At 46.2% G+C, this 19086-nt stretch overlaps 1 protein-coding gene across 5 annotated transcripts; it reads right to left on the reverse strand.

The window, feature by feature from the left end:
* Nucleotides 1–328: 328 nt before the first annotated feature.
* On the reverse strand, nucleotides 329–19076 carry LRRC45 (leucine rich repeat containing 45). 5 transcript variants are annotated; one of them, XM_081184568.1, is made up of 18 exons: nucleotides 18938–19076; nucleotides 15019–15331; nucleotides 13428–13489; nucleotides 12477–12547; nucleotides 11964–12142; nucleotides 10373–10501; nucleotides 9572–9684; nucleotides 8562–8620; nucleotides 7672–7749; nucleotides 6097–6232; nucleotides 5573–5650; nucleotides 5282–5393; nucleotides 5084–5154; nucleotides 4283–4375; nucleotides 3941–4033; nucleotides 3105–3278; nucleotides 1917–2064; nucleotides 329–1210 (listed from the first exon to the last, which is right to left on the reverse strand). In XM_081184568.1, exons 2-18 carry the CDS (start codon nucleotides 15254–15256, stop codon nucleotides 1014–1016), a joined length of 2031 nt encoding a protein of 676 aa, XP_081040694.1. In that variant the 5' UTR covers nucleotides 15257–15331; nucleotides 18938–19076; the 3' UTR covers nucleotides 329–1013. The 5 variants fall into 5 exon arrangements, with proteins under 5 accessions (XP_081040694.1, XP_081040697.1, XP_081040698.1 ...); XM_081184571.1 differs by lacking the exon at nucleotides 18938–19076 and adding an exon at nucleotides 18820–18925; XM_081184572.1 differs by lacking the exon at nucleotides 18938–19076 and adding an exon at nucleotides 15532–15551.
* Between the last annotated feature and the right edge of the window lie 10 nt (nucleotides 19077–19086).

A 19086-nucleotide genomic window follows, 5' to 3' on the forward strand; every position in this document is an offset into this window, starting at 1 on the left:
AGACTGCATGGTCTCGCTAAGCTAAGGTTTGGCTTAGCATGTCTTGTGCACCAGGCCATTGTCAAATTATACATAAACAACAGCGTCACAGTTATATGTGAAAAGACACATAGAATGAACACTGGTCTGTGCACAAACCGGCCCTTGAACTGGAGCAAAAGTAGAAACATTTCATTCATTTTTATCCTGCTTTTAAAGCTGGAATTATAAATGAACACCAAGCTTGCCACTCCCATGAAAGGAACACAGCAAATTCGCCCCATCATTGCCCCATTAGGCCACTCAAGCCTGTACCACTTTCAAGCCTAGGAAATAATGCACCAGCAGCTAGAGGTTCGCTCACTGTAATGATTACTTTCGAAAGCTGCAACAAGAGGGCTCCTCCCAAGCATGGAAGGCAAATTATATGCTCTGTGGAAGGAGCTGATGGATGTAGACCAGGCTATACAAAGCAATTCCTGTCCCAACCTTCTGCATGGAATAGAATTTCCCCCATGTCTGCATCAGTAGACCCTGTGCAGGTGAAAGTCTGGCGTGGGAAATGCCTACATGATCTGGGGTATCTGAGAAATGGGTGCTTTCACTTGTTCCTGATACAGTAGGACAGTTGACCACATTGCTGCTGGGAGGGGGCTTTTGCTGAGGTAACGTGCATCAGACCAAAGGCTGAGGCTAATGCCTGTCGTGTAGGAAGACATCGTATTTCCTGCCCGTGCGACCAGACCTTTCTGTGGTCTCACAAACTGGAATGGATGGCTTTGCCTTGGAGACTTCCTCACAGTTTGCAGGTTTAAAAACAAGACTTGGCTTTGGTGTGAACCATTGAAATAGTTCCTAAGGCAATGGCAAACACTCCAATGATACCTCAGGCCCAGCCTCAGGTAAGCTGACGCAATGCAGTCTCTCTTGCAGGATCTCCCAGCGACATAAGGAAGACGGACTCCATGATACTCCACAACCTGTCCACAGTCATAATTCTGAGACTCCCTTCCTTGAAGCCAGGATCTGCATGCTCACTTCTTGGGGCTCTGAGTGCTTTGCTGGGAGCCCTGCACGTAAGACATGATGGCGTTCTGAAGAAAGCTGACTCGCTGGGCTTCCTCCTCCCTCATCCTGGAGATCTCAGCCTCACGAACCCGCAGCTTCTCCAGTAGGCTTGAGACTTCGCCCTCTTTGTCCAGTAGCGCCTCCCGGTGGTTGCTGGACAGAACTACATAAAGAGGAACAAAGCATCAGCACACCATTGCCCATACGAAAGCCCCCATTGCCCATACGATCTCTGCTGGTGGAGAAATCTAGGTTTCTTCTTTGAATGGAAACCTCCTAGAATGTCAAAATGGACAACCCTCTCTCTTGCTAACTGTGACAAGTCACTCCCCCAGCTCCAAAGATGCTACTGGACAAGAGCTACAATTGCACTGCTGTTTGGGGAGTTGGCATCTGGGATAGCTGGGAGGCAGAAATAAGAGGGGTTGCCCCGATCTTCTCAATCCCGTGGGCTGGATGTGACTTTGTCCCCAGCTGGTAGACTGCAAAGGTCCCACCTTTACACCTCTTGCTCATGTACGAGCCACTTAATCTTCTACTCCTGCCCTGCATCAAATGCTTCTATTTCTCTTTATGTGTTCCTCTCAGTTTGAGAGAGGCTGCCACATGGATTCCAGACAGCCCTCTCATTTCCTCCTCCTTTGCTGGGACTCTATGTCAGCCATCTCTGCCTCCTTCAGTCCCAAATCTGCCAGCAAGAGGGAAGCAGGATGCAAAAGGTCCCATTTGTCAGACCCAGCTCCAAGGCATCAAAGGATGCAATAAGAGTCCTTGGTGGAGTTAGAAACAGATCACCTTGGTCTCACAGGCATGGCATACCACACTGTTTCTTGCAGCTTCCAGGGAAGCAGAGACACACCATTCCCTACCTTTCAGCTGTCGCTCCAGGGCTGCAATCTTCTCCCGCAACCCTTCCTGTGCCGTCCTCTCGGCCTCAAGGTGTCCTATCTGCTCCTGCAGCCCTACTCGCACTTTGTTGATCTCAGTTACCTTCTCCTGTTCCTTGCTGCTCAACTCCTGCCATCCGAAATACAGGCGACAAAGCAAGTCAAGAGGGCTGCAGGCTAAGTATGAACCATTTTAAAAGCTCAGAGGAGATGCCCATCCCATCCCTTCCCTGTACAGTGGTACCTCGGGTTAAGTACTTAATTGGTTCCGAAGGTCTGTTCTTAACCTCAAACTGTTCTTAACCTGAAGCACCACTTTAGCTAATGGGGCCTCCCACTGCCACCGCACCGCTGCTGCACAATTTCTGTTCTCATCCTGAAGCAAAGTTCTTACTCTGAGGTACTATTTCTGGGTTAGCGGAGTCTGTAACCTGAAGTGTCTGTAACCTGAAGCGTATGTAACCCGAGGTAATCTACCATGTCTTACAGACACCCAATTCTACACCAATTCAATACTTCAGTCAGTAGAAATTGCATGTGTTTGAAAATTTAATCTTAGGTTTTCTGGCAGTGAAGGATGCCCTACCCGTTTTCTCCACTTTATTTTATTATTATTATTATTATTATTATTATTATTATTATTATTATTATTGCTGCTTAGGCAATTTACCGTATTTTTCGCTCCATAGGGTGCACCAGACCATAGGGCACACTTAGTTTTTAGGGGGGAAATAAAGAAAAAAAATTTATTCCCCCCCCCCCAGCCCCAAAGAGCAAAGAAGCCAAGACAGCCAGCGGGATCCATTCCGCTGGCTGTCTTGGCTTCCTCTTTAGCCACGCACAACCTCTCCAGCCGGGAGAGGCTGTGTGCGGCTTCGTTTTTAGCCGTGGGGCTGGGTCAGGGGAAGCCCGAGCTTCCCCCGACCCCAGCCCCCAGAACAGGTCCGGGAGCGGAGGCAAGGTTGCGTAGAGGCTGGGGGAGCGCTCCGAAGGCTTGCGGATAGCTGCCCCTCTCGCTCTCCAGGCTTCAGCGAAAACCTGCATTGCTCCATAGGACGAAAACACATTTCCCCTTCATTTTTGGATGGGGAAAAAATGCGTCCTATAGAGCGAAAAATACGGTATATACCACTCAGTCACCATGGCCTCCAAAGCACACTCTCCATTCACCTGCTGAAGTTCTTCCACCCGCCTCTTGAGCCCTTCCACTTGTAGGCTCAGGTGGCCCTCCCTAGACTGGGCCTCAGCCACTGCTTGCTTCTGCTGCAGGCAGTAATTCTGAGCCTCGTCACGGGACTGCATCATCAGCCGCAGCTTCTCCTCCAGGTGCTCCTGTCGCTGTTGCTGCAAAGCCCAAAAGGGGGTGGGAGAGGAGGGGGTGGGAAAGCAACTGCTTGAAATTATATATATGACACCGGCATGCACTAATTAGGGCCGCCTTCCAGTTAAGGAAAACCTCCACCCATTATTGGTGCAAATTTTAATCCTTTAGTTATTCGACTGAAATTGCACACAACTTTTGAAAAAGCCATAGTTGTGAAGCAAAAAGCATAGACTGTGGGCTCACGTTAGCCGTGTGTGTGTGTTTGAGAAAGGGGAATTCCTATTTCTAAGACCGTGCTTGCCACCTGCAGTTTTTGGAAGTAGCAATACAATGCGATGTTGAATTCGCTTCCACGTGTGCAGCTCTGCAACATATATTTTGCTGTTCTGCAGAGGCAAGAAAACATGAAGCTGCCATGGAAAATGGTTATCCCCCCCCTCTCTCAAAGTGGTTTCACACCCTGATGCTATGACATGGAGAGTTTCCCGGCACTGTTTCCACATCACTGGGTGCCACTCGTGTGGCTGTTGAAACACAGTGATGTGATATGATGTAGGCGGTACAACACATTATGGATGGAATGGGGACAAGTCAAGTGGTTTGCTGCTGTTGCAGCTTCTGCAACCACCCCCATTGTTTCTTATAACATGTAGCTCCACCCTCAGCACCCAGCCGCGCTCACCTCTTCCAACCTGGCTTGGTTCTTGGCTTTGATGAGCTCTTCCTCAATCTGGCCTCGCTCTACAAGGGCAGCAGCTTTCACTCGGCTCAATTCCTAGTTACAATAGCAAAAAAAAGGGCATTACGTGACAACTTTGGGTTGTTAAGAATCTCGACGTCACTTTGGCCTTCCTGAGTGTTCTCATCCAACAGGTTGCATTTGGATCCAAGATCCTAGAGGAGGTCGAAAAACAACAGAGGATAGGGACTGGGTATGCTTTTCACGCAAAGGTTGGCTATGGCAGTAAGCAGCTTATGGCTGGGACTTCGTACCCTGTGGCGGATCTGCTGCCGCTCCACTCACCTCCTCAAGCCCTATGCGGATGGCTTCCAGTCTCTGGATGCGCTCCTGCAGGGACCGCTCACTTGCCTCCATGTGATGGCTCAGGTGATCTACCTGCATTATGAATGGCACAAAGGAAGGGGGTACATAACAGCATCTGAGCACCATCTAGTGTAACCCCTTCAGCAAATGGGGACCTTCTCATTCTCAGCTCAGAAAAGGATGTTGGGCTCCACTCCGTCCCAAATGGTTTGGGAGCAAAGCCTTCCTTTCAATATAGATACATGAATGAACTGACCTCCTGATAAGAAATGAGGACTAATTCAGACTATGGAGCTTCTGCTTAGAGTCAGTCTAACCCAACAAGCAACACAGGCTACTTGGGAGATCCCTCAAGGGGAAATATATTTCCCCTGTCCCAGACTCTTGGGAAGTAAGATCTGAAATGTGGGAACCATTGGGAAAGCATCCAGTCCTTTGTATGGAGAAGAGGGAAATGGAGATTGCAATCAGGGAATTCCCCCCAAAAGGGAATAAAAGGCCTTTCCACCCCCCACTTAGGGCCTTGCTGTCTGCCTGGGGGCACCCCCTTCCTTTTCTCTTCATTCAGTCATGTGAAATGGGAAAGGAACTGAAACCTCTTGTAGGAAAAACTCTGCGACCCTACATCCTATGCAGCAAGATGCTAAATGAAGGAATTAAATTTTCGCCTGAGACGCGAGAGTTAGCTTGAGTCAGCTCTGCCTCCTTAAGAAGGGATCTGTGTTTGTCTTCTTATCATGCCCCCCCCCTCTCCCCAGGGATGGCCGCCCTCAACCTTACCTCCTTCAGCCGAAGGGACTCTGCATCTTCAAGGACCTGCTTGAACCGCTTCTTCTCCATGTCCAAACGTTCTGAGAAAAAGCAGGGAGAACTACAAGGAGGTGCCAGCTGCTTGGTCCTTCACCCATTCAACTCCTCTAGGGAATCCAGACTCCCACTTTACACTCAGCAGCTCCAGACTCCCCAAATCCTGCTCACCTTCAGCCTGTACAGCCCGCAGCTTCATTTCTGCAGTTGTGTGGGTCAGGTCCTCCTTCACCTGGAAGAGCTGCTCCTGCTGTGCTTTGCACCTTCTTTCCAGGTCACTCACCTAGAAGGAAGCCACTCTTATGGTACCCAAGCAAGCCCAGTCTCTGCACCCTGGACTGCTGGGACAAGGGTGAGAGGCAGGAGCCTGGCGGCAGGAAAAGGAGAAGATGGGCAGTCAAGAGTTCCTGGTGTGTGTGTGAGGTAAGCTACCCATTGCAGATACTCAAGCCATTCTCTTACCTGATTCTTGAGCAGGAGGTTTTTCTCATGGGCTGCTGAAAGTTCTCGCTGAAGTGTTGCCTCTCGATTAGCAGATGCCTACAAAGGCAGGCAGTGGCAACTATCAGTTCTTCTTCCCCTACTTTTCTTCCATCCTCCTCACATACCCCCTATGTAGCACTGCTTCCCATACCACCACATCAGCTCTGGGCACCTTTCCCAACAAAGGCTTCCATGCTGAAGAAGAAGTAGAGTTTGGATTTGATATCCCGCTTTATCACTACCCTAAGGGGTCTCAAAGCGGCTAACAATCTCCTTTCCCTTCTTCCCCCACAACAAACACTCTGTGAGGTGAGTGAGGCTGAGAGACTTCAGAGAAGTGTGACTAGCCCAAGGTCACCCAGCAGCTGCATGTGGAGGAGCGGGGAAGCAAACCCGGTTCACCAGATTACGAGACTACTGCTCTTAACCACTACACCACACTGGCCACCTGCCACTTGCTCAGCCACAGATGGCCCCAGTCTGCCCAGATCATCCCAGCCTACCATTTTGTGTTGCTGCAACTCTTTGGCCTGGCTCTCAACCAGCCTCGCCTGCTCCTGCTTTGCCGTACTCAGCAGCTCTCCCAGGTTGCACACCTTCTGCTCGGACAAAGCCAAAGCGGCCTCCGTCATTTGGAGTCTGCAAGGCAGGAAGTGTCACATGAGATTAGGGACATGCAGCAAAGCAAACACCCATGTGCTTGTGGCCAGAATCAGATGGTGGAGGAGCCAAATTGTCCTGCATAATCACTTTCAACCTGAAGACCTTTACAGCCACAAAACCTCACGCACAGAGGAGACATTCTCAAGGGGAGTTAACCCAGTATAACAAACTTTCACAGGGTTTTCAGGGACAAGGAATTTGGTGCCCTCCCGATATTTGTTGGACTACAACTCCCATCATCCCTCACCACTGGCCAGGCAAGCTGAGGCTGATGGGAGTTTGTGCCCAACATCAACTGGAAGGCCACATTCTCTCCATGCCTCTGAGAAATATGTACTTAGATCAACATCAACTCTATCATTTTATGATTCTATGATAAACAGGGCCTGTTCTTGCTTGACTATCTCCTCACCACCCCAGGGTGAACGTTGTGTGTGAAGGATCAGGATGTGTTTTTGATAGATATTTTAGAAATACAATAAAAATACTAACCTAATTGAAATATTACCTGTAAGCCACCTTGGTGGAATGTAAATAATTGTGATAACTAAATAAAGAGACAGCATATCCATTTTGGATGCTGGAAAACCATTTCAGCATTCATGCAACACAGGTCAAGTCCAATGTATTTCTCCAGGCGTACACGACGACAGTAATCCTCCACCTTTTGAGACTTGGGACCACCTTCTGCCAAGACATGCATTTGGGGACCCACCTCTTAATTTTTAGCTATGTATTTCTGCATAGTGGTAGTGTGGTTGGTGTGACTTGGTCTAGATAAAATTGTGATCCAGTAGGGAGTCCCAGTAGCGAGAACAAGATGGTGTATTAGATGGGTCACACCATCCATTTAAAACTCTCTTAGACCATTTTAACAGTCATGGCTTCCCCCAAAGAATCCTGGGAACTGGTTAAGGGCGCTGGGAACTGTAGCTCCGTGAGGAGCTGCCTAACAGCTCTCAGCAACCCAAACTACAGTTCCCAGAATTCTTTGGAGGAAGCAGTGACTATTAAAGTGGTATAAGAGGGCTGTAATTGGATGGTGTGGATGTAACTCTTTAGAGATTCCGCTTGAGCCAGATATCTGGTTGGAAATTAAATCCTGCTGAAGGATTAACATCAGAATGTATTAAGGGAATTATTGTAATATTTAGAAATGCAGTAGAAATAGGAGATGATTAGGATTCCCTCTGATCTCAAAGCATGGGAAGTCAGCTAAATAATAATAATAAAAATTTATAATTAGGCATAACATTGGGTTTTGTTTGATTGTTGGATAATTTGTATAATTTGGAATATATAATTTGGTTTGATTGGAAATTTTTAATAAATATTTATTTTTTAAAAAGGAAATTAAATCCTGCTTTTTCTGATCCTCTTGCCCAACAGGTTCCCAAAGAGTTGCTGCTCCTTACTTTGCTTGTAGCGAGTTCAACACGGAATGTCGCTCCGTCAGGGCCTCTTGCAACTGCCCAATTCGTGTTGCTGATACCCTGCATGGAGGAGAGAGGCAATATCCAGGTATGGGACTATCTGCAAAATAAACTTTGTAGCAAGAGCAGGGAAGGGAGCAGCCAAGTTGTGACAAAAGTACTGGTTAAAACGGGACAAACAGTAACAAGCCGAAGGAAGTTTCTTAGAAATCTTTTTTTAAAAAAAAAAAAACCCACAGCATACTTTGTAGATAGTTCCTATGTGACAAGTAATGCTTTACAAGGACAGATAGGTAGCCGTGTTGGTCTGCCATAGTCAAAATAAAAAAATTCCTTCCAGTAGCACCTTAAAGACCAACTAAGTTAGTTCTTGGTATGAACTTTCGTGTGCATGCACACTTCTTCTGTGTATCTGAAGAAGTGTGCATGCACACGAAAGCTCATACCAAGAACTAACTTAGTTGGTCTTTAAGGTGCTAATGGAAGGAATTTTTTTATTTTGCTTTACAAGGGTTCAGCACTCTGAATAACCTGTTTTGATATTTTTGTAAGCTGCCTTTGACTATATGAGGAAAGGCGGGTGAAAAAAAAAACTTTAAAATAAATAAAAACAGTATTCTGACTGCTAGTCCATAAGACCTATTAGGGTCAGCACAGATGTCACGGTTGTACCATACAAAGTGAAGCGAAGTAAAATAGCAATATCTCTAAACTTCCACAGTGGAATTATCCTCTTTTTGAGATGCTCCCTGTTCCATGCTACCATTTCTGTTTGGTGCAACGCCTTAGTAGCACCTGAAAATAACACTGAGGAACCATGGTCTGGACTCAGCTGATGAGGGGAAAAAATCTGCAGCCCACAATCCACTCACCTACTGCTGTGGTTCATCACCTCTCGCTGCTTGTCAATGGTGTCCATCATATCCAGGTACTGGAAATCACATATGTGTAAAATCAGTAACCTGAGTTTGAAATTCAAGCAGCAGGCAGGCCAATGTACTCAAGAGTACTAGGAGAGTCGAACTTTTCTAGCCTCAGGCCACAGCTGTACTTCCCAGCCCTCCAGTTAACACGTCTATAGATTTTTAACCCCACCCTTCTACTAATGAGCTTTAGGAAATGCACAATGCCTCCTCCCTGCATTTTAACTACACAACAATCCTCTGGAGCAGGTTAAGTTGAGAGGTAGCGTGGCCTAAACTCATCCAATTAGCTTTATGGCTTGAACCTGAGTTTCCCCAGTCCTAGCCTCAAGCTCTATTCACAAGACCACAAGTCTTTCTTTGTTGTGGGAACGTTACCGCTGTAGTCACAAGAGCTGAAGGTAAACACCAAGATGCTGAAGAGCAACAGGTTAGATCCACAGGTGTCTTGTCAGGTATATATAGGAAGACCAAGGATTCATTCAATCAAATGGATTACTTTCAGGGAGTTTAAGGAATTAAGTTTTATTAGCTGGACTAGTGCAGATGATATGTCTGGGAGGCTGAAAGTTACACAGAGCACTGAGAGGGATTCTCCTACCCATTTCTATTGGCTTCAGCAATTCTACCAGGCCACAGGGATACAGCAAGATGATTTTACAGTAACAACCTTCCCTAGACCAGACAAGACAAACTGGTCCAGGCTTGCTTCAATTTCTAGTATATTCAAAGTAGTTTGCCATCTGAAGTTGAGAGGGTTCTGTAGATCAGAACGACTTCCTCTGGCAACTTGGGAAGAATTACCAAGTGATGTTAGAAATGCAAGGCCCTCAAGATCAAGCACCATTACAAATTTACCCTTCCACTCCATAGAAAACCTGATTGAATCCATGGATGAAGAGGACAGGACAACTCCGTAGCACATTCCCCCAAAAAACTATCAAGCAAAGCCAACAAACCTGTCTAGAGTTCTTCTCCTTCAAGCTTATCACCTCTTTGCTGAGCACTTGGGTCATGCTCCGACTCTTGCAGAGGATGTTTTGACGTTCTTGGTTGTGTTCCATGGCTTGATCTGGGCCAGAGGGAGAGAGAGAAAGTGCATAAATGAACCTTTTCGCCAACTATTCTGCTCAGGGTGAGCAGCCAGTGATGTGTAGTCGATAGAACGTTGGGCCCAGACCTGGGAGTCTGGGGTTCTAGTCTCCACTCAGTCATGAAACTCAATGGGTGACCTTGGGGCCAGTCACTAACTCTCAACTTAATCAACCTCATAAGGCTGTTACCACCTTGAGCTCCTTGGGAGAAAAGGGACGGGATATAAATGCAATCAATCAATCAATCAATCAATCATACACCAATGACCAATAAGGTCAGTTTTGTCCCAGAGTCACAAATGTGAAATCCAACAATTGCTGTTAGTATGTTCCCTGTGCATCTGGCATCAAAATGGGGAGTGTAACATATGAAGAGCCTTGCTGGAGTAAACCAAACACTCTGTTTTCAACAGGGGCCTACCGGTTACCTCTGAGATGCACATAATATAAACTAAAAAACCCCCAGCAAATGTGCTGCCCTCCCTCCCTGCCCAGGATGTACTGTAAACTTCAAAGAACTGTGAGCCTGTCTGAAAATCTTCTTTGGTCTCAGGCTGGATGTTGACCCCTTGTCCCTCTTGTACAGGACTGTTGGGTACAGGGCAGCCCACTGCAGCAGCTGAATACAGAACTCTAAGCACGTAAAGGGTTGGCACAGCTGCTCACCAACAGCCTTCAGGATGTCACTGGGCACATTGTTCCCGGCCAATTCCAGTTGTCGTAGTGCCCGGTTGCTATGCAGGCAATTCAGGAGTGCACGGCCCCCCAGGAGCCCAATGTTATTCCAGCGCAGATCTAAGTAAGAAGAAAAGCACCACACACGACCACCAGTTAAACACAAGATCTCGCTTTTCCAAGTTTTCACACACCAGCAGCTGAAACTAGGCCACTTTCGGGGGGGTGGGGAATGTTACCTATAACTGCAATTCATCGAGGGTCCAGTGAAAAGGGCTGGGAGGCTAATTTCTGGTGGCATTCCCCTTCATGTCCTTTTTTTGTACTAGGGAGATAAATGCTTGCTGAACTGATGCAAAGCAACAGATCCATACTTTATTATACGTGTGTGAAACGAACAGTATAATTCTATGCATAATTAGAGGTGCTTAAGCCCATTAATTACTATGGGTTTAGGTGTGCACCAAATTATGCAACTTGAAAATGCTTATGTAAGGATACTTTGCCTGCTAGGGAGACTTTGCCCCTGTGTGTGTGTTGTGTGTGTGGAGAGTTTTGAGTATTTTGCCATGCGTTGCTTCAGGTGCCAGCCAGGCAGCCAATAAAGCTCAGCAGCTGAAGGCCTCATGCCAAAAGGCACAGAACAGGCCACTAAGGCCGTGTCTGCACCTGTACAGTTCTAAGCTTCACTTGCCCTGGCTTGATTGGTCAAGAGTGGGCAAATTTATATCTTTCTGAACAGAGTACAGTCATACCTCATGTTACGAACGCTTCAGGTTACGTCTTTTCAGTTTGTGTCCCGCGACGACCCGGAAGTACCGGAAAGGGTTACTTCCGGGTTTCACCGCTCGCGCATGCGCACAAGAACCAAATTGCGCTTCGCGCATGCGCACAAGTGCCAAATCATGCAGTGCACCTGCGCAGATACGGCGCTTCAGGTTGCGCTCTTTTCAGGTTGCGAACGGGCCTCCGGAACGGATCCCGTTCGCAGCCAGAGGTACCACTGTATCAAAATCTGCAAAGTGAGATGCCCAACTGCCTCAGCAGCACCTCCAGTTCTGAAGATGCTGCTCAGTAGCATTTGTGGCTGCAGTGCAGGAGTCAAACAATCCCAGGGTGAAAGAGGGTCACTGTGCAGACAGGGGTTGGACACATCCATGCAATGCCCTGCAGATACCTTCAGATGTAGGCAGAGTCCAAGACTCAAGCCAGGAGAGCAGTCATCGCTTCCCTGAAAAAGGAACTGGGCTGACAAGAAGGGGAAGATGCTTCACTGCTTAGAGCAGTGGTTCTCAAAGGGTGTGGCACCCCCCACTGATGTAGCCGGGCAGGGAAGATTCAAGGACCATCAAAGGAAGATTTAAACATTTCAGTGTGGTATAATATAGTGTCAACATAATATATTTTTATTTCTAGAATATGGATAGGTATCTTTTTAAAATGAGAGCAAGAGCATCAAGTAATACTAAGGACAATCCTAGCTGTGTTTTCCAATGTATTGCTGATTGATTTGGTGTGGCATGAGTAGATTTTTATTCTGAAATCGTGTCCCAGAGAAGTACGTCTGAGACATCAGTCTTACCAAGTTCCCGAAGACTGGAATTGGCTTTCAGCGCCATGGACAGCTCTCCTGCCCCCTGGTGGTTGATCTGGTTATTGCGCAGATCCAGGTACTGGATGTGACCATTGGCGCCAAGGCCCTCACAGAAAATGGCAAAGCTTTCTTCCCACACACCCAAGTTGTTCCATTCCAAAGTGAGACTGGAGTTGGGAGCGGGGAAGAGTCAAAAAGAAAGGCAGAGAAACCACATTAGGCAAGAGACGTAACGGCACAGCTAAGACAGGGCTATACACCAAGCAAGGAGCCTTTAATTTTCCTCGCACTCAGTACCAATTTTATGAGGTAATATTGTGTGACAATCAATAATTTTGTAGAGACAAGAAAGAACCCACTCAGTCTTTCCAGTTTCGTTGAGCAACAACAGAAGCTGCTCCCAGTCAGATTTCAAAGAACTTGATGCACACATGCACACAGTGCACCCCCAGAAAGGTCCAAAAGGAGCAGATGTACCCCCAAATCCCTGTAGCTGCTCACCTCCGGATTGTCTTGTTCTGCCTGAGCAGTTTCCCCAGAGCCTCTGCCCCCACAGATCGTAGGTTGTTTCCCTGAAACAAACCAAGCCCCAGCAGTTAACAGGATAACATATGAGCACGGCAGGGTCAGACCAAAGGCCCACTTAGTCTGTTATCCTGTTCTCAGATGCTTGTGGGAAGCCCTTAAGCAAGCCAGGAGCACAATGGTCCTCTCCCACTCATGGTCCCCATTAAATGGGATTCAGCTGCTTGTTTTGCCTCGTCGTCAGGTACAAGAACATCTACACTACAAACAACACTGCTTTAAAATAACTTTTTGTACCGTGGCTTTGCCCAAGGACTCTTGGGAGTCAGAAACTTGTAAAGATGTTATGACTAGCTCTTGTGAATGTGGACTACAGTTCACATTCAGTGTTATGTTTTTATTTTCATTATCAACTATTATTTTTATGATTCTGCTGTTGTACATCACTTTGTGTTATTTGAACTGAAAAGCAGGGTGAAATTTAGTAAGTACATAAATAGACTCCAAGATTCCTTTGGGCAGAAAGCCATGGCGTTTAAACTGCAAAAAAGAGAGTCTGTACTAGCAACATAGACACACGCTGTTTACATTTGAGGTCTGGGCTAATCATATGCTGCAACTTAAGCAAATTATCTGTCTCTCTTGGCTTGTGGGGGGGGTAATGAGGGGCTAGCTATTTCTTATTGGCACTTTGTTCCCCATGTATTTAGGACTGGGATGCAAAACCATATGCACAGAACCTGTAAGAGTTTAAAGCAATTAACTGGGACTTACGATTCTGAATTCCTGCCTTTACATTTAAAACTGTATCTCTGCAACCGTGAAGAAGAGGAATTCAGCCTTTAAAAATAGCTGGGATTCCCAAAATTCCAAAGTTGCATTGTAGTCATTTCTGGACCCCACTATTTGGAAGTGGAACCGACTCACCTTCAGATCCAAGGATTTCACAACAGTGTTGGAACAAAGTCCATGAAGTAGTAGCTTAGCCCCTGTAAGGGAAAAAGGAAAGAGCAGTTAATTTTTTTTGTACTGCAGGTCTGGCCTCTCAACCCCTGGGTATGAGCAGCAAGAGTCAGCAGGTATTTGTTTCAGTCAGGCAAGCTCTGTAGTTAGCAACTTCTTGCTGTGATTCTAACTCAGGAGTGGCCAAACAGTTGTCCTATATATGCTGTGGACAATTTCCATCAGCCTCAGTCAGTATGGCCAACGGTCACGGACGATGGATGAGTTGTAGTCCAAAATATCTAGAACACACTATGTTGGCTATCCCTGCTCTAATGGGTGCCAAAAGGTCTTCCTCTGGGATTATGTGTTACCCATAACTCTGGCCTGGAAAAAGGGGAGGCATAACTCATTTATAGCATCATCTTATGGATGTTGTGAGCTATCAGGCCCAATCCAAAGCTTTGCTACTGGCTCTAGGCTCAAGTACTTAATGGAATGCCTACACTAAATGGACCCACACTTGGAGGTCTGCAGGGGAGAGGTGTCTGGGGGAGGGGGGGAGAAGCCTTGAGGGGCAGATAAAGTGCTGCATTTGACCCCTGGATGTTTCTCATCCATATTGTAGAAGGCAGTCCCAAAAGGCACACCTTCTCTCAAAAAAAGAAAAATGGGGCAATTCTAGAGAGGCCATTGGCCTTCTCTAATTGCCCTACAGCTCCTGTTATTTTACCTGAATACTTTAAGGCCGTCTCCCTCAAGCCTGTGCCTTCTGAATGTTTTGGACTACGACTTTCATCATCGCCAGCCCACATGACCAGTGATCAGGGAGTGCAACAAGTGCATCTGGAGGGCAACAAGCTTTTCACCCATGTTTTAGGGTTAGGAATAAGCCTGTATTCTCAGAATGCTGTATTCTGCCCCCACTGCCAATTATTACATAGTGCAATCACAGAAATTGCAGTGTATGCCTGGCACTGTTAACAACATGTTATTTGGGAACTGGGAAAATTCTGTTTCAGTGTAATATTTTCTGGGGCTTAGTCTGTTAAATGCTGTCTTCACATTATGGAAAAAATGCCCCAGGCTGGGTGGCTGGTAATTAGCAAGCATGGGGGGGGGGTGTTAACCCTTTCCTCCCCTGCTGTGGCACTGAGGAAAATCCACTTTCTGCAAAAATCAATTTTACATCACTTCACACATCATTGTTTGACTCTTGATGGGATTTCAAATGTACCCCTCATAGAGCCATCATGGTTCTGAATAGTGACCAAATCCCCTTACGGCAATTGCCACCTGCAAGCATTCCAAGCCCTTTTTCCCCCTGGGCCTCCCATGGCAACTTGTAATCTTTTGTTTTATTCCTTCCCAAGTGATACTGGAAACCCCTTTTACGAGGAGAAGAAATTCCCACTTGTACAACGCAACGAAAACATATGGGTGACAAAGCCACATCAGCAACTGAAGGATGGGTGAGAGGCCATGAGGAAAAGAGGCCACGGACTTTGGCTTTTACAGTCTATTCTCAGGAAAGAACAGAAATCAAGAATTGCCTTATGAACAAACAGAGCCCCACCTTCTTCACTCAGCATACAATTGCTCAGCGTGATCTCGGTGAACTGGAGTTCATCTTGCAAGAGCTTGCCCAGGACCCCGCAGGTTTCCACAGAAAGGGTGTGTGTAGCTAAATCCAAGCGGCTTTTCCCCGAGGCTTCCTCCAAGTGCTGAAGGATACTTTCCTGGGGTTCAGCACCGCTCTCCTTGCACAGCCTAACGTAGGACCGTCGGAAGTCATCCATCTCTGTGGAAGGCATCAGTGTCACTCATGCCCCTCCACGTAGATGAGGAATTAAGAGGGGTCCCGGTATGAAATGGCAGCCGAGGGTAGCCTGGGGGACAGCAACAGTCAGATATTACCACCCTGATACATGCTGCTGAGTGCTTTCTCTCAGGTAATCATGCTTTTAAGATTTTAAGAAAACCCCACATAAGGGCACTAGGAATGGCACCAGCCTAGCCAACTTTACCCCGAGACAAAGCAGTCAGGTTTCCAAACACTCACTGAGGGTTGCTAGAAATACAGCCTCACCCTTCAACTGCCAGCGCCAGCCTAAGTAACCAAGGGAAACGGAGCATGATGGGTAATGTAGTTAAATTCTTCCTCTGCCAAATCCTATTATTTAGGAAGTAAGGCATGCTGGGAGTTGTAGTTTAGCAGTAATATTTGACTTTCTCACGGACATTCCTTCTGCTAAGGAGTTCTGGTTTTAAACACACAGGGTAAACACACATATAATGATGCATATGAAATCAAATTAGAATCTGATAAAGTGTTTTAGGTTAAGTTTCTGAAGTAATGAAGGCAACTTAACAAGAACTAGTTGGCAGATTAAGCATCTTTAAAAGGACTCAAGAGAGCTTCAGTGCCTGTTTTATGGGACAGCCATTCTCTAAAATAAGAGGCACCTGTGGTCTTCGTGTGGTGTAAGAGAACCCTTTAAAAATAAATATATAGTGTGGCTGTTCTACAAGATTCCTGAATGTGAGAGATTAGCCAGAATCAAAATGCAAGTCTGGCTAGTCTCTCATATTCTGTGGAAATGTAAGATGCTGAAATCTGGGGTGCACATTCTGCAGAATACAGGACTTCAGGAAAACTTGTTTATTTTTGTGTGCGTGTTATCAAATTAATGCATTAATTTAACTGGGAAGGATGAAACCAGCCTTTCACACAAAGATGCCAAGTTGTTGTCTCCATCCCTGGAGGTTTGCCTTGGAATCACACATGTTTTCTGTGAGAAACTGTTATAGAGATGTGGGGTACAATATGACACTACAGTGTGCCATCAGGGATGAGAATTAGACACTTTATGTTTATGTGAGAAAAATCCACTTACTTGTAAATTAGTTCACAGTAACAGTTCAGTCTCAGGATGAGTTCACACATACAAGTTAACCACTCAGTGACTGCAGCAAAAGTAACCACTATCACATTTCAAGCATTATGTATCACCTCACACTGCCAAGCACAGTTCTTTTCAATAGAGGCAGTTAATTCTTGTGTCTACAAGTCACTGTGTGAAACGTCAAATTACATTGGCTCTGAAATCTGCAAACTTCCCCTGAACAAAACTAGACTCACTTGGCTTTTTAAAAGTTTAAAGGTAAAGGGACCCCCGACCATTATGTCTAGTCGTGGCCGACTCTGGGGTTGTGGCGCTCATCTCACTTTACTGGCTGAGGGAGCTGGCATACGGCTTCCGGGTCATGTGGCCAGCATGACTAAGCCGCTTCTGGCGAACCAGAGCAGCACACAGAAACGCCGTTTACTTTCCCGCCAGAGCGGTACCTATTTATCTACTTGCACTTGATGTGCTTTCGAACTGCTAGGTGGGCAGGAGCAGGGACCGAGCAACGGGAGCTCACCCCGTCGCAGGGATTCAAACCACCGACCTTCTGATCAGCAAGCCTTAGGCTCTGTGGTTTAACCCACAGCGCCACCCACTGTCTTAATTGTAAGAAAAATATGTAAAGCAATAAGAAATTGGTTGAAACGGCTTCATATATGTATTTTTACCTTGCCTCGCCCATTCTCTCCCTACACTTTCCCTTCAACACTGTCTTGCAGGTTTTAAAAAAACTTGTTGTGAATATTCTAATTGTATACATTCAGCAACACATTCATACACATTCATGCCTCAGTAGACAAAAAAGAAGAGAAAATCAAATAAACAGAAGAGTAGGATAGAGGAAAAAGAGAAGTAAAAGTTCTGATCAGTGTGGATTTCAAATTTAAAAGGCTGGATCAGCAGCAGATTCTGCAGACATCAGACTATTTGAAAGTTTTACTAAAGGACGAATTGCTGCTCTCTATTGAAAGCATGGAGACAGGGAAGCCGTTAGGAAGATGAGCACTGGGAATGTTCAATAGTTGCTGAATTGTGGGAAGAGGTGGCAAAGTGTATCAACCAGTCAGATCCACACTATAGACTAAAAGCACATAACCCCCCCCCCCAACCATCCTGGGAACTGTAGTGCTCCTCACCAAACTAAAGGCCCTGCTTCACATTCCTTTTGAGTGTTTTTGCCTGGTTGGAATATGTCATTGAACTCTGATAATGATTCCTACTAGCCCTGATGGAGAACAATAGGGGTATTTGTGTGTGTGTGTGTGTGTTTGTGTAGAAAATAGCCTACAGCGGTACCTCGGGTTACATACGCTTCAGGTTACATATGCTTCAGGTTACAGACTCCGCTAACCCAGAAATAGTACCTCGTGTTAAGAACTTTGCTTCAGGAGGAGAACAGAAATCGTGCTCTGGAGGCGCGGTGGCAGCAGGAGGCCCCATTAGCTAAAGTGGTGCTTCAGGTTAAGAACAGTTTCAGGTTAAGAACGGACCTCCGGAACAAATTAAGTACTTAACCTGAGGTACCACTGTACTGTACACAATAACATTTATATTCATTGCTCTGTCTGCATTTGCCTCTGGTCCCAGCCAACACTGGCATGCAGCCCCTGGAAAGTTGCCCCTAGGGAAAGCTAGACCTTGCCTGCCCTAGTGGAATTTAGAGAAAGTGTATGCCATCACATTTCCTTGCTCTGTACCCACTATTTGTTTCTCAGCCCGTCAGTTGTGTCCATGCCAAGGGAGGTTCTGACTAAAATTACTCTGAGAAATAAAACAACTTTATTTGTGTATTTTCTATTGCCCATCATGCAATTGGCACGAAGTTGTTAAGAGATGGTGACAATAGTTGTATAGAAGCATTTTAGCACTATTTCAGTGTCAGTAGCTCCAGTGCCTAGTATGTGGACTTAAAGCTTGGTCCTAGCCAAGTTTACTCAGAGGTAAGATGCATTAAATTCAATCAGACTTTCAATGACTTAAGTTCTCTTAGGAAGGCAGCCTAACGGCCCGGCCCTAAACCTTTTGGATACAGAACTACTTCCAGGGAGCTAAGCAAGCTCAGGAACTGCAACTGTGTGATCCAGTCCTATAAATGTTTACTTAGTAAATCCCACTGAATTCGGTGTGACTAAGTCTCAGTCTTTGATTGCACAAATGTACAAGAGAGGAAGTCCTACTGAACTTAATGGCACGTAATTATTTTTTTAAAAGTAATTCCTACTGATATAAATTTAATTCCAAGTAAAGGCTTTAGAATTATGATCCTGTAGGGCTGGTGGAAAATGCATTTGCAATCTATCCTACTAGCTACTAGTTTATTCTGAACATGGTTACTACGAGCAGTATAGATGTGAGCAGAATCAGCTATGGCAGTGGAGCACAGGAGCAGGCGCACGTGGCAATGAGGGCAAAAATACCATTTCCACTACCAAATGAGCAAGAAAACCACCCTTCCTGTCTGAACTTACTCGAGCTGCGGCTCTTACACCGCCTATTTTCTCCCTCTTATATCGCTTTGCCTTCAGATCCTGGCCTGCCCCTGCAAAACAAGGCTTCCCGTTGAGGTCTCTACCTTGGATTACTTACTGAGTCAAGAGAGCACAACGCAAGAGACGGGGGGAAGAGTCAACTACAACTCCCACAATGCTCGGCCAAGGAGGCCTCTTCTGCCACCGGAAGTGGGATGAAATCGCGAGCGGGAGCCGACTTCAGACCGACTACATGTTCCAGCATGC

The sequence above is a fragment of the Podarcis bocagei genome (assembly GCF_964188305.1).
Source record: "Podarcis bocagei genome assembly, chromosome: 2".
Lineage (NCBI taxonomy): Eukaryota > Metazoa > Chordata > Lepidosauria > Squamata > Lacertidae > Podarcis > Podarcis bocagei.

Excerpts from the sequence above, each read along its gene's own strand:
- LRRC45 (XM_081184568.1), bottom strand. The coding sequence starts at position 15,256 with ATGCCTTCCACAGAGATGGATGACTTCCGACGGTCCTACGTTAGGCTG. Across the intron at positions 7,750-8,561 it reads GTGATGAACCACAGCAGTAG|GGTATCAGCAACACGAATTG; the intron begins GTGAGTGGATTG and ends TCCTCCATGCAG. Across the intron at positions 2,065-3,104 it reads GGGTGGAAGAACTTCAGCAG|GAGTTGAGCAGCAAGGAACA; the intron begins GTGAATGGAGAG and ends TTCGGATGGCAG.